This window comes from Pectinophora gossypiella, chromosome 2 (assembly GCF_024362695.1).
Source record: "Pectinophora gossypiella chromosome 2, ilPecGoss1.1, whole genome shotgun sequence".
Lineage (NCBI taxonomy): Eukaryota > Metazoa > Arthropoda > Insecta > Lepidoptera > Gelechiidae > Pectinophora > Pectinophora gossypiella.
The window spans coordinates 6,515,271-6,535,614 of record NC_065405.1 but is presented as its reverse complement, the minus strand read 5'-3'; the positions used below and the strand labels follow the sequence as shown (position 1 = coordinate 6,535,614).

Below are 20,344 nucleotides of genomic sequence, written 5' to 3'. Positions count from 1 at the left end.
CTGACATATCAACGCATAGCCTGAACGGCTAAACGTAGGCATTTGAAATTTTGAAGGGACATAGCTTAGGTACCGTAGAGGTGCACTAAGAAAGGAATTCCCGGAATTCCCACGGGAACGGAAATTAGCGGGAAAATCCTTTTGTGTGAAAAATCTAAACCGCTTAAGTTAGACGCTTGAAATTTGGCATGCAGGTACCTTAGTTAACTGAAAGCTTAGTTGCAACAGAATATTGCAAAATTCCCACGGAAACGGCAGTTTGCGGGAAAAAAACATTTGTATGAAAAAATCGAAACCGCGTAAGATAGATGTTTTCAATTCAATTCAATTAAATTATTTATTGCATTCCATGTAGTACAATGGGGTGTTACATAGGCATAGGAACTAAAACATGGACCCTGTAGGGCACAGCAACGTTGAAGGGAAGAGAGGAAGTGTGTATTAAAATTAAAACTCAATGAACAATCAATTTAAAAAAAAATCAATTCAATCAATTGATTCAATCTAGCATGCATGCATACCTTAGTAAATATAAAGTTTATTTTTGGCTGTATTTTGAAAAATGGGAGTTATTGGGAAAAAAATTGTATGAAAAAATCTAAACTGCATAAGTATGCACTCCCACACACACAAAGATCTCTCTCTTATATAAGACGCCACGCGGACGAAGTCGCGGGCAAAAGCTAGTATGAAATAAAAGAATGTAGGTATTCAAATAAAGCCTAATTCATTAAATTTAAAAAATAAACCTATTCCTGTATAGTCTTACCAGTTGAAAGCCTGGGAATTTCCTTCCCAAAATCATGTCTAGCTATATTTATTTTCATTACTAAGTTTTTAATACCCGTCCGAGTAAACAACAAATAAATATTCTGGTTCGTCCACACATTAGCCGAACCGTAATCGAACTGTAACCGCGTGGGCATAATGCACTAAATCATAAATCACGCATTTATTTCGCGAAGCACGACTACTGGCCACGGGACGTGCTTATCTGTTATTTGCAGTGAACGCAACCGGCGCGGTAACACGGTGATAAATATTTGGGGAGAACTCTCGTGGTCTATCCAAATACACGGCAAACAGTGGCCTAATTTGAAGTTTAAGTTTGTTACATAAGAATGTAGTTCATTATTATCTTTTTCGTAAAAGATAGATTCATCGATTTTTATTTAGTATAGATATAATTCATTTGTTTAGGTATATAGTATTAGAGAGACACGATGAGGGTGGCTTAAAAAAACCCTCTATAAATAAAACATGATTTAAAAAAAAATACACTGTTTCCATTGGAGACTTATTTACATAGTTATGATAGATGATTTTGTAGCAATAGTAAAATATGCTTATATGAAATAGAGTAATTGAAAAAAATAAATAATATATGTTTATAAAAATTGAGTGATAAATCCTGAAAATGCTGAAGAACACAACTTAGACACATTTCCTATACGATCATTCGGAATTCAAAACTGAACACTGCCGTTCGGCTCGTATCTGAATGCACCAGGACACACCACTCTCGATAAAACACTTGCGCGGGAATCTAAACACCTTTGTCAGCGAGCGAATCGATTAGTTCATCAACTGATATTACAGACGAAGATTAATTTATTCCCGAATTCGCAAATTTTGATGCAGACACAAACTTTGTTGTTAGAGTTTACGCGCTTCAATTTGCAATAATTTTCATCCATAGCCAGGTAAATGATATTACATAGCCGTCTTGTGTCATTATTGTATATTCTTGATTCCATAATTCCATAACTCGTTGTTTAAGAGTAGAACCTGGATTAGATGACTTAAGTCACCTAATACCAATGGTTTCAACTTGCTATTAAATAAATAACGGTACACCAAGAGCTTTGAACTTTTTGCAAGATATTCAAAACTTATTGTGTCACCAAAATTTAGCATAAATCTTATTAAAAATATAGTAAATTTAGAGCAGCAGATTTTCGTTCAATTTAGGACTCTTAGTAACAACAACAAAAAACAACAAGTAAAACAGTGGTTCATTCAATCTCCCAATTAAAGAAACCTACATTAACAATAAGGAAAATATCTAAGAATACGCTCTCGACAGAGGCCGAAACAGATTGCTTATTAATAATAACATCCCCAGGCAAGAGGCAGTACAGTCAGTAAACACGGATAGCGCATCCATCAGCAGGGCTTAATGGTTTATCCAAATCAATTAGACGTTCGAGGCTGCTGTTTGGTTAGACTACACATCTATAACGAGCCATAGCTAATTTATATACATCACGTTGACATCTCGGAGACGATGATGAAGATAGAAGAGGGGAATTAGATTGAATTGTAGTGATTCTTGGATTGTCTTAGGTAACATTACTTCTAAATAAAGTCTTATGATTGATATATATTTTGAGTTAAACTAAATCATTTACTCGTAACAGAACAGCGATGTGACTATAAGTTGTTCTTACGATATTCGCTCGACAGTACTTGATACTACATTGTTTGTTGCTATTCTTACTATACTTGAGAGGTTTTTTACCAGACGTTCTGACTTTTCATTTTTAACATTATGTATGTGCGTAAAAATGTATCTCTCCTTCCGAGAAACTGTGAAAGGCATACTTACAATATAGGGAATAAAAACAAAATTGCTATTCAAAATTCTAGATTAGGTAAATTAAATTCATCTTTTTGGGGTTATGTATAAGTTTTTATAATAAAATATCATATAATATTTTGAATTTGTCAGAAAATAAATTTAAAGCTCATGTGAAGCTTAGGTACTTTATGTAAAAAAACTTATTATAAGATTAATGATTTACCTAAATGATAAAAATGTCTGGTTTTAAATGTGTTCCTCTAATTATTAAATTACTTGTAATGTATATCCTCATGCATTTAATAGATGTGTTGTTGTTTCAGATTCTTGACATTTCTTCTCCTCAGCCATAACACCTTGCGAAATGACGTACTTAAATTCAAAAATGTTAGATTGACTTTCAACAAGTTTAATAAAATGATTCTGATTTCTGATTTCATTTTTCTAATTGCCTACTTTTGAACATTTCATTTACGCACCCTCTATGCATACTTGGTGTATTACGTGTGACTGTCTGAATAAAATGAGTCTATATAAGCTAAGTATAGTCTGATGTCATAGTCAAGTTCAAGAATACGCCTTTTACGTTTATGGGAGCGACGCTATTTAGCATTAAAAATAATATTAACATTTTAGCTCCTCTTGTTATATCTTTGTATTTTCTAGACTTGATGACTCACTTATTCATAATTTCACTAGAATACACATAGTTTGGAAATCACACTTATCAAAGTAAACAAACCCATTTAGATCATTATGACTTAGCAATACCTCCTTGAGTTTATGAGTAAACATTTGTGTCTCATACTATTACGTCGAATGCGACTATAAAATTTACATAAGTGAAACTATGTCGAGCTATGTGATATATTTCAGAAGGACACTTGATCCGGAATAGAAACGTGATGCCTTTTAACCATAAAGAAACCGACAAGTTCAAAAAATGGAATTTGATATTTAGTAGACGTGAATCATCATGAGACCCCAGAAGGAATGATAATAAATCACATGCTCGACAAAAATGAATACCTAATTAAAATTTGCCAATGTTATTAAAACGGAATTCTGACTGAAGATTTACAACGTAAGTGTTAGGGAGTACAAATGAAGGTGGCTGGTATGCGGCAACATTGTAATTATAGCATAGTAATTTTAAAGTAACGCGCTGTAGCATTAGATGACTATAACTTTACATCTAAATTTTCTCTCGCAGTAATTATAGAGGCGCGTATATAATTGATACTGATATTTATAAATTATCAAAATCACCATAAATTCTTATTAAGTCATTGGATGTCTCCAAAAAATAATATTACATGAGAATGATACTGTTAATTTTTGAAATATACAAGTATATTCAGGAGCAATGTCTATTTTCTATCTACACGTGTATTTACGTAAACAAATAGTTTAGTTTATTCTTATATTGTCGCTTCTCAAAAATAAAATTAAATATTTGTTGTTTTGTTTTTTTATTTAACACCTTTATTATTCTTAGTGTCATTAGTGTGACACCACGGTCAAAGTGTAATTTTAAATTTATGTCTTGCATAATGTGATCCTTGCAAAACTGCGCATTCCTAATCAAAAATTAAAAAAATGCCCAAATTGACTCCTTTATATTCATGGATTTTTCAATATTCTTCCAAATTTGGCCAATTTATTTCAAGGTGGAATAAAATGTATTTTTATTGTGAAAATTCAAAACTAACAAATAGAGCTATTATACTATATGACACGTGTAAAGTGTTTTTATTTTTATACTTAAATAAACTTGTTTCTTATAATATAACGCCTTTCATCGTCAAACTATTTATAGAATTTAAAATCTATTTTTAGATGTAAAAATTACTTTAGAATGTAAATTAGGAATTATAAAGAGAAAAAGTTTTCAAGAAAAAACAAATTGTGCTGCACCGCAAGAATTTCTTACTCTCTTATTAGATCCATGATCAAGTGTGAGGTCATCGGATTTTTGTGGCCTTGCGCGGTCGCTGTCCAACGGTCACAATGCTCTCGACCTGCGACATTCATAATATAAATATTTCCCCAACCAAAACATTATCTAACATATTCCATGGCTTTAAGACGCAAATCAGAAAACACACTCGCATGTTTTTATCACAACAACGCGTAGGCGGAATCCGCCAATACCTTAACTAATTCACCTTATATAAACTGGAGCAATGTTTTTGTTCTTTTGTTGAAATAATTTATGAAAATGCACATAAATATGTTATTTTGGTTGAAATGTTAATACGCCACATTCCAGAGTACATACTTTGCGTCACTTCTAAACTTGTCTGTCTTTGGTGTCAATGGTCTTCACACGAGTCCCAAATATGACTATTGTTACAGTAGGTCAAGCTTGCTATTAGGATTATATGCAATTTTTTATTCTGTAAGTGAACGCTAGTGAGTCAGTATTCAGTATTTATTTTATCTTATATCTTTTATTACTAATATCTTAATTTATCGGCGTCATTATTCACTCCTACATAATTGCTTATTGCTGTAATTTCAGAGGTAGTTTTTGAGATAATAGTAGTTTCGTACATTGACTTCTTAACGGAATATTGTGAAGGTGCATTGATTTCATGTCAGATTAACTCAAATGTCAGGTACATGAGTTGTAACCTATTTTTAACTGACTGATTCCATCTTTTTTTCAACTCCTTTGATTGAATCTTTTATTATCTGACCTCTTGACCCGATATTGTATTTTTGTTTACAACTTAAGCGGTCCACCTATTTGGACTTAATCAAATCCTAGGTAGAGCATCGTTCATTAATCAAGACTGTGTGTAAGTAAGTAGGTAAAGTTTGATTGATATGTTTTATTTCGGTCACGTAACTGTTACAATGTTGACCTAAAAGATCCTAGATTTAAATAAATAATAAGATTTTATTGTGCTTTTTCTTAATCTTCTTATCTTTTTCAACAATAGGTTAGCTGAATTGCCGAAGATAAACACGATACTCTTCTTTGTAGAGGGAAATGAGTAAGCATCTATATATTTATCATAAGTCATGAGATGTGATCGTATGAATAAGTACTAGTGACAAAAAGTTGCATTCTTTAGCTCATCTTGAAATATTGGTTGAAGATGCAAGTCCCGTTAATGTTTTCTCATTACACACACTTGATTCATGTTGTCGTATTAACAAGTGAAGATTTCGGCACTTATTACTGGTAATTTGTTAGCTATCAAATCTTAATGTCCTGTTTACCTACTTAGCGTGGGATCGAAAACATTATCAGCCTCCTTCTTTAAAACTTTTCCACCAAAAGGGAACCTAATAGCAGTGCAACAGTTACTGGCGCCGTTCTCAAATAACTAAATGTTCAGTCGTTACTGAGAACAGGAATTTAGAAGAATGTTCGGAATTTAATTCTTTTACTCACCATACAGTCCGTTTGAATTGGTTCGGTTGCTAAATACTGTACAACTATTACAGAATTAAACACATTTGCTAAGTTTTGATTTTAGTCCCTACATATTTAATGTTAGCTCAATAATAAGCTTCAAAGAACAATTCTAAGATTTAATAATAATTGGAACCATTCATCTGGCTGATACTGGCTGGCTGAAAAATAAATAACCCGATACATTTTGAAGACCTATGGATAGCATAAATAATGTAGCTGATGAACAAGTAAAATGTAACGTACCAAATTCGATAGTGTGTATTACATATTGTCGCGTCTCTGGCAGACGTCACTTTCGACGGCGACATCGCGCAGGCGCCAGGTACTGCGATATCAACTCTTGCGCTTGAAATATCACAACGTTTACCATATAACACTCCAAAATAAAAAAAATGCAGATACGTCACTCAACTGTAGTAATTAATATATGGCTGTGAAATATTCCGCTATGGCCAAAAACTGGTCTATTTTAAGACGTTATAACGAAAATTTGCATTTTTGGCGCCACGTTTATTTTATTTGTAAACATACTTGATAAAAATAAAGCTATTAAACTCAATTCAATTGATCAAATTAAATCAGCATAAAAAGTTATTATGTAAATAAACGGTTTCACGTGTAACACCATTTGAATGAAAATAATAAAATTAGAAGAATTTATTGGCATTCCAACCTTTAAAGAAGATATACCTAGACTGTGTTTTGATGATACATACAAAAAGATAAGACAAAAGTTTATCAATCTTTGAAACTGGAATAATCTCATTTTTCTTAGGATTCTTAACAACTTTTGAATTAAGATTATTAAAAAACTTTTATAGAGTCATTCTGCTATCTCTCGCAAACAAATCAGTTAATATTATTTGAAAAGCATTTATTGTAAATAGAACAGATAGAAAAAGTAAGAATTTAGCAGATGTATAGTTTGACGATTTATTTACTTCATTATGTAACGCTGGAATAAACTCACTTTGATTTACCTACTGAGACTAATTCTGGTACAATCTTCTAAGTATAAAAATTAAGCAAAATTAAAAATTTTGGAAAAACCCACGACGGTAAAAATATCATCGAAAAAGAATAAAATAACTCAAAACCCCCGACTTAACCCAATTATTATGTAACGAAATATTATATTAGACTTAAAAATACTTTCTAAAAAAGAGTTGATATCTCGAGACATCGGTAATAGATATACTTAAGTACCTAAACAATGAATATGGATGTTTACAGTTTTTTCCTAACGTGTCTGTTTCTCGAAGATATACTTATATGTAGCGATAATAATTTTACCATAATACATAACCGAGGAATATCCGTCGGGGGCTGCCTTTTCTATATGAAATTTCAACAGAAATTTAATCATACTCATAAGTGTATTTTATGTCGTCGTTAAACATCTACAATTCTTCAATAATTGTATTCACGTCACTAGAAAAACTTTAGCTGGGTTAATGGCAGCCCCCGACGGATATTCCTCGGTTATGTATTATGGTAAAATTATTATCGCTATTTAGGTAGCAATGAAACAGCACCGTGTTCGACGTAATTACGTGTAATCAATGGAACCGAAAAAAAAAACGCCTGTCAAAAACAATTAACTAATAAAAACTATTGCAAATAAATTGCTATTATAAATTGAAGAGGCGTTTCGAATAATATTGACTCTAAACTCTAATATTGTGGCGCCCCCTAGTGAGTTACAGACATGACACCTGTCTAATAACATGAACTCATCAAACACAAACCCGTTATTGAAAACCGCATCAAAATCGGATTATTAGTTTAGAAGATAATTAGTAACATTTCTTTGCACAAACGCACACACAAACATCTCTCACCCTAAACGCATATACCTGCTCCGTTCCGTCGTGGGTAAAAATGCAAACGGATCTTCAAAGTAACGATCATAGTGTAATACAGAAAATAGATGTGGCGAATTTTAACTGACGATTCAACAAGTGGCATGAGATCCAATTAATTTGTGTTGAGTACTCATATAGTTACAGTTAAAGAGAAATGATTGACAAGTAAATACGTTGAAAGTAATTGAAGTATCTATTTATTGAGCAGATTAATGATAGATTATTTGTATTCGCCTACATAGTTGTTATTGAAGCAAAACTGGCACAATGAAAATCAATTAATATCATACAAATCTACCTCATACTAAATTCCTCTGTGAGGTCATGGTATTGTTGGGTTTGTGGAAATTTTTGGTGTTGCATTGAACACTTAGAACAGGAAGACTCTACCGTTAACAAGTCTTTGACAAGCGACCTCGATTACATTACGGATCTTAACGGGATGAAAGAAACGATCAATTCTTGGTAGGTCACTTTTTCTAGTCAAAAATATAAATGTAGGTAGAACGTCTAGGTATACACTATGATGTCGCATATAGAAACGAGGTGTTGAGGTGTTCGAGTTTACAAGTGAGCAAATTCAAATTTCTGGTCATGTCGTGATGCATTTATAGAGAGACACACATAACATAAGTTGTATTCCCACTGTATTCCCTTTTTTTGACGTGACTTATTGTAGATTTGCCACAGATGGCATTAACCACTTGGCCAGAAACTGTATTTCCAAGTGGAGTATTCAGATGTATATTCATCGCAAGATGAAATAAGTACCTATCCACCCTTCATCGAGCTTTCTGTTAGACTAATGTGATTGGTGGCGAGTCATATTAGCGTCAAAAAAGAAAGAGAGAATAAATAAGAAAAATACCCTCACACAATAATTGTCTTTCATAAACCCATTTCTAGGTACAATCCCAATCCCAAATTTCCCATCAGATAATTTCATGATACATTTCATAACTCGATAAAGTTTTTTTTTTAATTCAATAATATCTTTATACAGTAGGTAATAAAATTACACATTGAATCGTAATTTAGCACATAACGAAAGTATCATATGCCTAAAACTACTGCAACTTCTCACAACCTGTATATTTTTGCATTTGTATAAGAGATAGCATTTTAATGATCGTAACTGGAAAGTGTGACCAGTCTACGTGATTCTTATCACATTCACATTTTTAGCTTTGCTCGAGCTCGACCAAATGACGCAAAGACCTCGTCGTAAGAAGCCTGGATACAATTGATGTTTCCTGTAGACGTTGTCGTGAAAAAAATAAATGTCAGGGCTGGTAGCAAAATATCGAGTAAGGACGAGCCGAAGGTCGCATTCCTGAGGTGCAGTCGTAATGTTCTTATTTTATTCCAGTCGATGCACCCTGATAAGGCGAAGAAGACATGCGAGCTAAGGTGGTGAACTGGCCTTAAGTTTAGATTATCTTGGTAGTCTGCTTACTAACAACTCTTTGGCACTTTAATGATAACATCGTACTGTTCCGTGCGAGGTAGATACTTGTAGTTTTATTCGATTTTATCATTGATTTTGATTATTTTTATAATAATCTTTATTGAGATGCATCATGTGGGATGAAAAATCGTAAGTCTTGCTTTGGGTATGTCGTAAAAGTCTATTTTGTATATTAAGTATTTGTATCATTGCCGATTCGGATTTTTGCAGCATAAAACAAATATTAAGTATGTGGTTATTTTGTATGCCCGTAATTGTAAAACTAAATCACAATTATAAAAGGATAAGAAATACAATTCTGTGGATGCATTTAAGTTATAAAATTATTATGGGTAATCAAACATCCTTGACCATATTCAACTTGAATCATCATAATTAATCTTTATTAGTTAAAAAAAACCTTTGTCATGGTGACTTAAATACTTTTGGCCAATCTGATTATGCAGTATAAACTTTTTTTTTAAACGTGACTTATTGTAGATTTGCCGCAGATGGCATTAACTACTTGGCCGGAGCAGTATAAACCAAACATTTGACACTGAATATGATTTTGAAAACTGTGTTTTATCGCCTAAAATAAACCTATGTATAATAATGCTGTTATCAGCTGTTATCCAATAAAATAATTTAAAAATTTAAACGTTAGTCTATGCTTTTTATCCGTGATGTTCAACATGTGGTGGTATGGACCATTCCTAAACTTTTGATTTATTACAAATTAAAACTCTTTTATCATTTTATAATTTTAAAAGCATGGAAATAGAAAGTCGCTAATAGAATTTTATTATTCACATGACAATAATTTACAAGATTGTAAAGCCTATGGTGTCAAGAATAAAAAGTATTTAAAATTTTAGCAAACCAATAATGAATTAGAAAGCAAGGGGTTAAAAAGGGCACCTCAAAGCAATTCATCTAAAAAGCAATGTTATTTGACAGTAATTTACATTGCGCACTTACATTTATGCGCGCAAATGTCATATTACAATGTTTTTTTTTTTAGGTGAATTGCTTTGATGTGGGAATTTTAACCCCCCAAATATCTCTACGCCAAATTGACCTATACTTAGGAACTATTTATTGAAACGGAACTCACTGTCACTTAGATATACATTTTCACAATCTTAGTGATGATCAATAAAAGGTATTTCATAGTCTCGCTTATGGAAAATATTTTTGGACACTTTAATTTAGTTGTTCCATGAGTCACAGACAGCAGAGAAATCCTGTATTTCATTTATTTTCATTCTTATTAAATATATTTAAGTATTTTGTTATAGCAGTCTATTCAAAAATACTTCCTTAGATCATAATGGGTGTGCGTGCGTGTTTCCTCACAAAACAAAATATAAGGGTTTTGTAATCTTAAGAAAATGGGAATTCCTGCTTTTGATTAGCAATCTCTAATGGCGTGACCACCAATTCAGATGCAGAGGCTTGATTTTTCTTAATCTGTACATAAGTGCTATCAACGGCAAAATAAAATTGCATATTATTATTTGTACAACACCTTAAATATCATAATAATGTCTCCAAACACTTAAGCTGTTGGAATGTTGAAAGCTTTGCTAAAAATAAGGCCCTGAAGCCAGAAGGAGCATAAGACAACACAATAAATTTGATTACCATGGGCTCCATTACCAAGGACGGCCTTCCATTTTTATTTAACTTTTTTATAATTTTTTCCAAGATAACGGTCGCACTATCAAGTTTCACGGTTTTACGTGCCCGTAAAATGTACGATGCAAGCTATAATTTATAATTTACGACCTTTCAATGACTTTCTCTGCACGTTCGCGGTGGTAACTGCAAAAATGTCGCCTGCCTTGCATTTTATAGTGCCGATTGCTACTGGTTTTTTAGTGTGAACACACGTTTTATTTCGTACATAACTTATCTAAGCATTTAAACTACATCATAGTGCAGAGGTAGAGTAGAAAATGTCAGCCAAAGGTAATAATGTCTTAAGATAAATATGAAACCTATAAAATCGTACAGTGACAGGTCTACAGCCAATGGTGCGAAAATGACAAAAATTCAAACTCTACACCATTTAAATTTAAAGTACAACATTAAGCCTTCGTGCATTAAGATGGTTTGCATAATCTGATAAGATTAATATATTCATTAATTATAATACAAATCAACAATATTGGGTACAAGGAGCTGGGGGTCTAAAACTCCCAAAAAGATCCATTTTGTACGCTCTATAATTATGTCCGTCAATTGAAGGAGGAAACTTACGCTTCTACAGTGGGAAATAATGTCCTTACGTTAAGGAAAATTCACAAAAAGCGCCTAAGGAAGAGAAATAATGTATCTTTTGCTATCCAGGGAGATCAAAGTTCCGTCATACATCTGCAAATATGCATAAATATGCTTGTTGTATCAAAATGCATAGAATCAGAATCAGAAACATTTATTCAACGTAATTATCATGAATAAACTTATTGAAGGTCAATGTAACATTTTTGAATTTACGTCATTTCGCAAGGTGTTTGTTGGTGTATAGCTGAGGAGAAGAAATGACAAGAAACTGCAACATCAACACATCTTTTAAATCAATGAGGGTACATTACAAGTTATTTAATAACTAGAGGAACACTGAACACATAAATAATAATATGTATATACTGAGATAGTATTATACAAGATGTGCCATACAAGAAGAAACATACAGGTACACGTGAGGCCTAACATAGTATCTGGGAAGTATCTACAAATAATAGATATCCGCTTTAAATTTCTCAGTATTTTCAAATAATATTAATTCATCGCTGTTGGTATTACCACCGCCGCGGTCAGTCAAATGCTACATTTCAACCTCAGTAATATACGTATTCCAAGAAGTAGCGTATCAAGGATAAGATATATATTTCAGCCAATTCGATACGGTTCTCGACTTAGTGCTATTCCAAGAACAAAACCTCACATGCCTAACACAAATTGGAAGTAATGATACTTACATCTCAAACAAAATCGTTCCATGTAAAAATGTTTCAATTCTCGTGAATCTTTCGCTCTATTATAATAATATAAGATTTTATGTATAGTCACATCCTACCTTCCTACGAACACTGAACTCCAAATCTTGACTACATTCTTATTTAAAGAGTTAAGATCTAAATTATACGTCAAAATATTTCGAGAAAAATGTAAGTACCTACGTTTGCTCGATTTATCTGGACCACTACCGTCCCTCAGATTCACAGTCAATATACATCGGCAAACTTAATTTTTGATATACAGGGTTTATTTATGACGACGCTAAATGCTTTTATGAAAATTTTAATGCGATTATGTTAAATTTTAGTGCTCTGCACCGATATTTTAACATAACACCAATCTGGGGCCGCGACGGCGCGACGCTTTACGATTTCGTACTAAAACTTAGGTATTTAAAGTATGCGTGTATGTAGCCCTCTTTTGTGGGATCACGTAGGCGTTTTATCTTTTCAAAATTTTATATTCAGAGCAATAATATTGTGTCTGCCGAGTTTGTGGCGAAACTGAAGTGTCGATAAGTGGCAGTCCTTATAGAGGTTTTGTATCGCGACAGTCTTTTGTTAAAAAAAGTGTTTACTCATTGTGGCGGTGGTGGTCTTTGTCGACGAAACGTAGCTTAATACTTTATAGTCCCCCACTAGCCAGAAGGGTGAATAAAGACATAATTTTGTGCATTGTCAAGAAACCGGCGGGTGGTGGATTAAATTACTGTGCCATACTTCTATGGCGCGAATCGAAAATGTACCTATTACTTTATTCAAAGCAATTTGTAGTTGAAATTAGGACAATCTTACTTTATTTAGGGTTGGAAATATGAAACAGAAAAATACGACTTCAAGTTTTTAATTGCACATTTACATTTATTACTTAACATACTCACGATCTATATCCCAATGCGGTTAGTCAGAGGTACATTTATCGCAAGACGAATTAAGTACCCACACCTCAACGAGGTTTCTTTTGACCAACATATACGATATGTTATTACTTATATCACAACAACTTAGTATAGTCAGACGTATGTGTTTGTGACTGAGGGTCAAAGTCTCTACATTATAATTATAAATAAAAATGTTACTCGTGTTGTGACACGAAAAATCTGCGGATTTTTCCGAAAATGACAAACTTACTCATTCTTATAATATATAAGCAAATTAGGTAATTACAATGTTCTCAACAATTCTCTGAATTAATCATTAATAACACAAAAAATAAATTTGAGACAACTGAACTAGAATTTGAGGTTTTCCTGTTTAAATGTAGGTAGGAACATTAATAAAATAATTAAATTTATTATGGGACTAAAATACTTAATACTTAGGCTGCCTGCTTGAAATGGGACTAGGCTGGACATGCTGCCCGAATGCCCGATGACCTCTGGGCCAAAAAAGATACAGAGTGGGATCCTGCAAAAGCTGTCAGAAGTCGGGGAAGGCTTTTTTAAACGGTTGCACGAACAAGCTGGGGACAGGGAGGAGTGGAAGAAAGGAAGAGAGGCCTCTTTGCCTTGCAGTTGAACACCGAGGGCTATTAATAATAATAAACGATATACAATAATAAAATCATCATCATCACCATCCAATTAACGTCCCCACTGCTGGGGCACGGGCCTTCCCTATGGATGGATAGGGAGATCGGGCCTTAAACCACCACGCGGGCCCAGTGCGGATTGGTGGTTATTAAGGACTGCTAATGCAGCCAGGTCGAGCTCGAAGATGCACGGAGGAGCTCGAGATGAAAACTTTTTTTGTGGTCATCCATCCTATGACCGGCCTTTGCGAAAGTTGCTTAACTTCAACAATCGCAGACCGAGCGCGTTTACCGCTGCGCCACCGAGCTCCTCAATAATAAAATACTTATATACAATACCAACAATGATGAACACACATATTTTGTGAATGTGCATGCATGCTATATATTATTGATAGTGAGACTCAATATTATGCTTCTTTTTACCAATATTATGCTTTTTTTTTGACTTATTGTAGATTTTCCGTACCTAAATGGCATGACACGTTACAAATACACTGCATCATTAGGTACCTACCTTGTTTATCTTATGACAACATAAGAAGTAAAAAGTTCCTGCAAGTTACCTTATGACTTGTGACTTTGTAAGTGGCTAAGTGTCTGGACCTTAAAACACTTTTTTACCTTATCCAACATTGTCACCCTGTGCAAGTGTCAAACATATTATTATACTTTCAATGGATTACCTTCAGGTTAAAGACCTTATAGCGAGTATTCCTTCAACAAAACATTTTGAAACATTTTGTTGCAAACAAAACCGCTAGCAACAGTTTCAAACTTTTTGAAACAGTGTTGTACGCGTAGATGCACATTAACACAACATACTGACGACTATATTCACAATTAGGGTAATCAGATGCATCCACATTACACCAAGATTTCTGTTAGAACAACTTGATGGTGATAAGTATTGCCGTATAAGACTCACCAACTAACTGTGTTAGTAAAACCAATGCACCATTAAGCATTAAAATATCAATTAGAATACACATGTCTTAGTCATACAGTGCATAGACATGGATGGAATGCGATTATGGTATTACCATAATGCCTTCACCTCTTTCATGAGATCGTTGCATTAGATCGCATGTTTATTACCTAGTTCTGTCTAGCGCCAGGTGCATCCAGTTCTACCTACGCAGCCGGTATCGGTGTTATATCAGAATTACAATTGTTTAACGTTGAAGTCTTATTTTTTCTTCTTTTTTCATCATCGTCATCTCCGCATTATCCCGTTTTTCACAACGTTCGCTTACCGTGATAATCATATGATCCAAACATGAATTCGATAACAAATTCGACAATCAAACGTTTAAGGCAATATGCTGGATTTGAACCTGTGACCTCAAAGTAAGAGGCTAGCGTTCTACCAACTGGGCCACCACGGCTCGGACTTTTTCTTCTTTTTTATTATAATATTGTGTTAAATTAGAAAGAGATTTGCTTCAGATATCGTTCATACAAGATGTGTTGCGATATCGTTTTACTCAGTATCAAATTTGAGAGCCCTTGTCAGTCAGACATTGATCAATAATGAAATGAATTTTGTTTCTGATCACCTGTATTTTATAATTGAAACAAACCAACCAATACAAACGTCTTCCTTTGAAAATTAATCAATGAATCAACTTAAATTTACGCTATCCACCTCCGTTAGTTTTTCAATATAACTTTTATTGATAAAGTATTCATTGAAATATTGGAAATCGTTGATTGATATGACAACAATATCAGGCAAATATGATGTTTTGTTCAGTCTTACTTAGTTCACGACCAATTACTAACGATGAGATTGCCAATATATTTCTTTGGTTAATAATTCTAACTGTCGTACAATATCAACACTTTCAAAATTTTCTTTTTTATTGTTGAGTCCCATCGGCTATCATATTTCCATCATGTTATAAGTGTTCGATTCATTTTAGTTCTACGATAAGTAGGTACCAAATTAGTAATTACCTGTGCCCGGGATGATAGTGAAGTTGTAATTTTTACCCGTAACCATATTGAATGAGAGTAAATGAAAAATACTTTTAAGGACAGTAGTCAATGAATAACTAAAAGCAAAACAATATGTCAAAATGCAGTTAAATATCATGTTAATTATTTCGCTTGAATTTCCTGGTTCATTCATTTAAAATGCCTTTTGTCACAGACTCCACTGGTACACTGTAATATGAACGTACCTTAATACTTCATGATCAACATGTTATTGGAATTTGGGCTTAAAGGATATAAAATAAGGAAAAACCTGATCGGACGTGATTCCGGCATCGAGTGGCGCCAGGGAATCGCGCCGTCATCACACCACAACAAGAAAACTTCTCAGGAATGCTGCATAATTACTAGAAATATGCGGTGACAAACAATTTTGTGGAAACGTCAATAAACTTATTTTTTTTAGAAGCCGGACACAAAACACACAAACAAACGCATTATTATTTAAATTATTTGTTAAACATTTATGAAAATTTTAGGACTTTTGCGCAGTTCGTATCTAGAGCAAAACTAAGCAAAACAATAACAAAACATTTTATTTGAAATAGATCCAATCAGGATCTAAATTAAGCATGAATTTGAATAATTATAATTTAATAATGTGTTAGTCGCCTTTTAATGTATATTTTACATAGTTGAAGTTATACTAGAATCAAATACATTATAAATAACACGTGCTTAAATTTTGAGATCAAATCTGAATAATTAAAATTCCTTAACGCTTTATTAAGGATGACTTTACGGTACATTGCATAGATTAATTATTTTATTTTTAGTTCGTTACCTCTCACTTTGGAATCTATGGGCAAACCCCAATCTAGTAAAAACCAAGTCTGACGAATACGTATTTTGGTCACAAAAGTGAAATTTAGTTTTTAGTTATAATAATAAATTGCTAAAATTACAAACTTCCAAAAGAATGGCATTTATGTAAGTATTTTATTGTTTGGAAAGAAAGTTTTTGTAGAGCTAGGTGTGTGTAAAAACTAGGGGTGAATTTTCGAATTTATCACGTGACTACATTTGTGTTTTCGTAGTAGAAATTGACTAAGAGACTGAGTGTATCAAACATAATGTTTTATAGGATTTGTAAGCAACGGCTTCATGGATGCTTTGTCTCACTTCAAGTCAAAATTCCGTATGAATCAAAAATCATATCGGATTAAAGGGGATTTTTCTCAATACACGATTTTGAAAAAAGAACCGTTTTCATTATTCATTAAAGACAATAAAGAAATAAACTTTTATAACCTTACGACCCGACCAGAAAAGGCGTTATGCAGACTAAAGAATTCGTTCATACGGTGAATCATACGCCCTTTGTTCGTATTTGGGGGCGCAAAAATCCTTCAATACATTTTTATATTAAACCTGCCAAAATATATTTGAAGATTTCAATATATAAAATATCGTTACAAAACATTTCTTGTTGTTTTCCTTTGTATGGTAATGAAAACTTAGACTTTTACATTCTAGTTATCATCCAGAGAACGTTGTATATCATAATAGTAATTCTAGCAAATTGTCTTGATAGGTTTCGACTTTCGAGTTTTTTTTTTTCGTAATTTTATCTACACAGGCACTACGTGCCCCAGATAGTAGGTAGTTATGGATCCCCCACAGCGTATAGTAGACGTAAGATTGTGACACATCAGCATATCAGGGTGGTCTGTCTGGCTGAATGTGCAGTACGGGTGGCGGATGCATCGCTTGCAGAAAGATAAGCCTAGCGTTAGTTTTAAGACTGTATTTTTGAATCAGTAATAAACGACATCTAAATCTGTTCGGTTCTTTTACTCTACATTTAATTTAATTAGTTTTTAAAAAAACATTTTCTTAGCTCCCGAAACTTGACTGGCGCAGCCGGTAGGATTCGCTTTCCTATACCGTGCGGCTCGTGCTATATAATTCGAATATATAATTCGCGAAAATTGGACTGAAATCGTCTGATGCTGTGAAGACTGCGTGAGCTAATACGGACTAAGCGAATCCTGCGAACAAATAAATTTGTCGAAAATTGGGACCTGAAAATTGGAACATGCGAGCAGCCGGCTGGTGAGTAGAACTTTTCACCTTCCTTACCCTGCCTCTGTGTTCTGTTTTCCCGGGATTAAACTTCTCCCGTTATTTGGTAATCTTTGAAAATTAATAAATACTCCTCTTTATTAATTTTATTAGGGCTACCTATGTGTTAAGTATAGGTACTTAGTAAGTGTAAATTTATACGTATATACGTTTATTGAGTGTTAAATCTATCTAATTAATAGTAGTTTATTATATTCTTAGTGTTTAGTGCTTAGTAGTTATAAATTTGATTCACGATGGAATCTATCAGACTAATTCCTAATGAAATGGTTAAACTCGTCCCATTATTTGATGGCGAAAAGCGTCATCTAAACCTGTTCATTCGAAAATGTGAGTACATAATAGATAGGTTTCGCGGTAATGAGGCTCAAAATCAGTATGTAATGCAAACACTGACCAGTCGATTAATAGGGAACGCAGCCTCCCTTATCAGTGAACGCGGAGACATCGAAACATGGGACGAGTTAAGAGCTTTACTTACCCAGCATTTCGGTGATCCGAGGAGCGAAGAATGTATAAACATAGAGCTAGAGACTTTAAAAATACGTGCAGGAGAAAGCTTTTTGGATTTTTGTAATAGAATTCAATCGGTTCGTTCGGTTTTGATGTCAAAAGTCAATCAGATTGCCGACCCTAACATGAGAGCAAGTAAAAAGACTATTTACGAACACACTTCTCTAAATGTCTTTTTGTACAATTTACCCGAAAGTATGGTACGTATAGTTCGGCTAAAGGGACCTACCACCTTAGAAGCAGCGCTTGGTATTGTGTTAGAAGAAGTAAACTTCCATGATCAATATCAAGCGAGGAATAAAATGTCGCAACACAACCCCTCTAACTCTACACAAAAGCCAGTAACCCCAACATTTAAATTCGGACTCCCACCGTCCATTCCGCAAAATTTGACATTTAAACCTCCGGTGCAACAACCGTTCCTCATCCCTAATTATGTACCAGTACAACAACCACGGTTTAACTTTGGTATTCCTCCGAATAGACAAGCGAATAACCCGACTCCACAGAACCAACCTCAAAATAATTTCGGTTATCGCCCACAACAGTTACCCCAGTTTGGTTACCGCCCCCAGAATTTTGGTTACAGACCTGTCGGCCTCCAACCACAACCTCCAATGCGCCCTCAGCAATTCGGAATGCAACGTAACTTTAACGTTCCAAATACGCCTAATAACCAGCGACCTTTTGTGTCTGAGGACGTATCGATGAGAACAGCACCACCAGCGCGACCTCAACAGGGGTTCCGCTTGAACGAACTAGATTTACAAGAAAATGAACCGTATGCCTACGTCGATGCGTGTTATAATGATTATTATCCTTGTGATTACGAGTACTACCCTATTTACGACGAGATGGTTAATATGCAATCTGCACCGGTGTCTGAAATAGAAACCACTAAACGAGACGATGTCCCAGCTGAGCCTACCGGAAATTTTCAGATACAGGCCTCAGAGAGAGACATATCATAGAGCTAAACTGTAATGCGAACTTACGATTACCATATATCTATGTACCGGAGATAGACGCGAAACTAATGATTGATACAGGGAGCACGCGCTCGTTTCTTAGCCCGGAGAAGGCTAAACAATACTTTGCACCTCAAATAAATTACGAGCCCTTTAAAGTTATCAGCACCCACGCAAGTAGTGACCATGATCACGTGGTAAAGATACCTCTACCACCTACATTTAACAGCTCTGAGTGGCATAAATTTTATATATATAATGTAGATTCACGTTACGACGGACTCGTAGGTAACGATCTCCTGAAACAATTGGAAGCTGTTATTGATATGAAAAATTTAATAATCCGTACCAACACTACAACTATACCTATCATACATGAGTGCACCAATGAAACGATCGTATTACCCCCGCGAACTGAACTCAAAGTGAAGTTACCTACTGATTTGTATTCTGGTGAGGCTATTCTGAATTACACTCAGTTTTGTAAAGGTGTGCGTATGCCTAGCGCTTTAGTCACATGTAATAATGGATATGCGACAACTATGATTCAGAATACCCTAGACCAAGAAATGACGCTAACTATAACTAAACCTTTTAAAGTAGCTGAAAAACCTGAAACCGACTGTCAAATTAATACCATAACTAATCTGAATGAGATAGAAGTCGATAAATTACTTACAGAAAATCTATCAAAATTGCGACTAGATCACATGAACGTTGAAGAGCGTCAATGTATATCCAAACTGTGTGAAGAATATAAAGACATATTTTACTGCGACAAACTACCCCTTACCTTTACGAACCAAGTGAAACATTTTATCCGTACAAAAAATGAGGACCCAATATATACTAAACCATACAGACAGCCGCCTGCCCAAACAGAAGAAATCAGGAGACAGG

At 34.1% G+C, this 20,344-nt stretch overlaps 2 protein-coding genes across 2 annotated transcripts in view; both read left to right on the top strand.

The window, feature by feature from the left end:
• Positions 1-20,344, top strand: part of LOC126377409 (uncharacterized) — a 347,616-nt gene that overhangs the window by 45,752 nt on the left and 281,520 nt on the right. The gene's annotated exons all lie outside the window — the stretch shown is intronic.
• LOC126375394 (uncharacterized) lies at positions 18,200-19,447 on the top strand. The gene has a single exon (XM_050022304.1). The coding sequence runs from the start codon at positions 18,200-18,202 to the stop codon at positions 19,445-19,447; it is 1,248 nt and encodes a 415-aa protein (XP_049878261.1).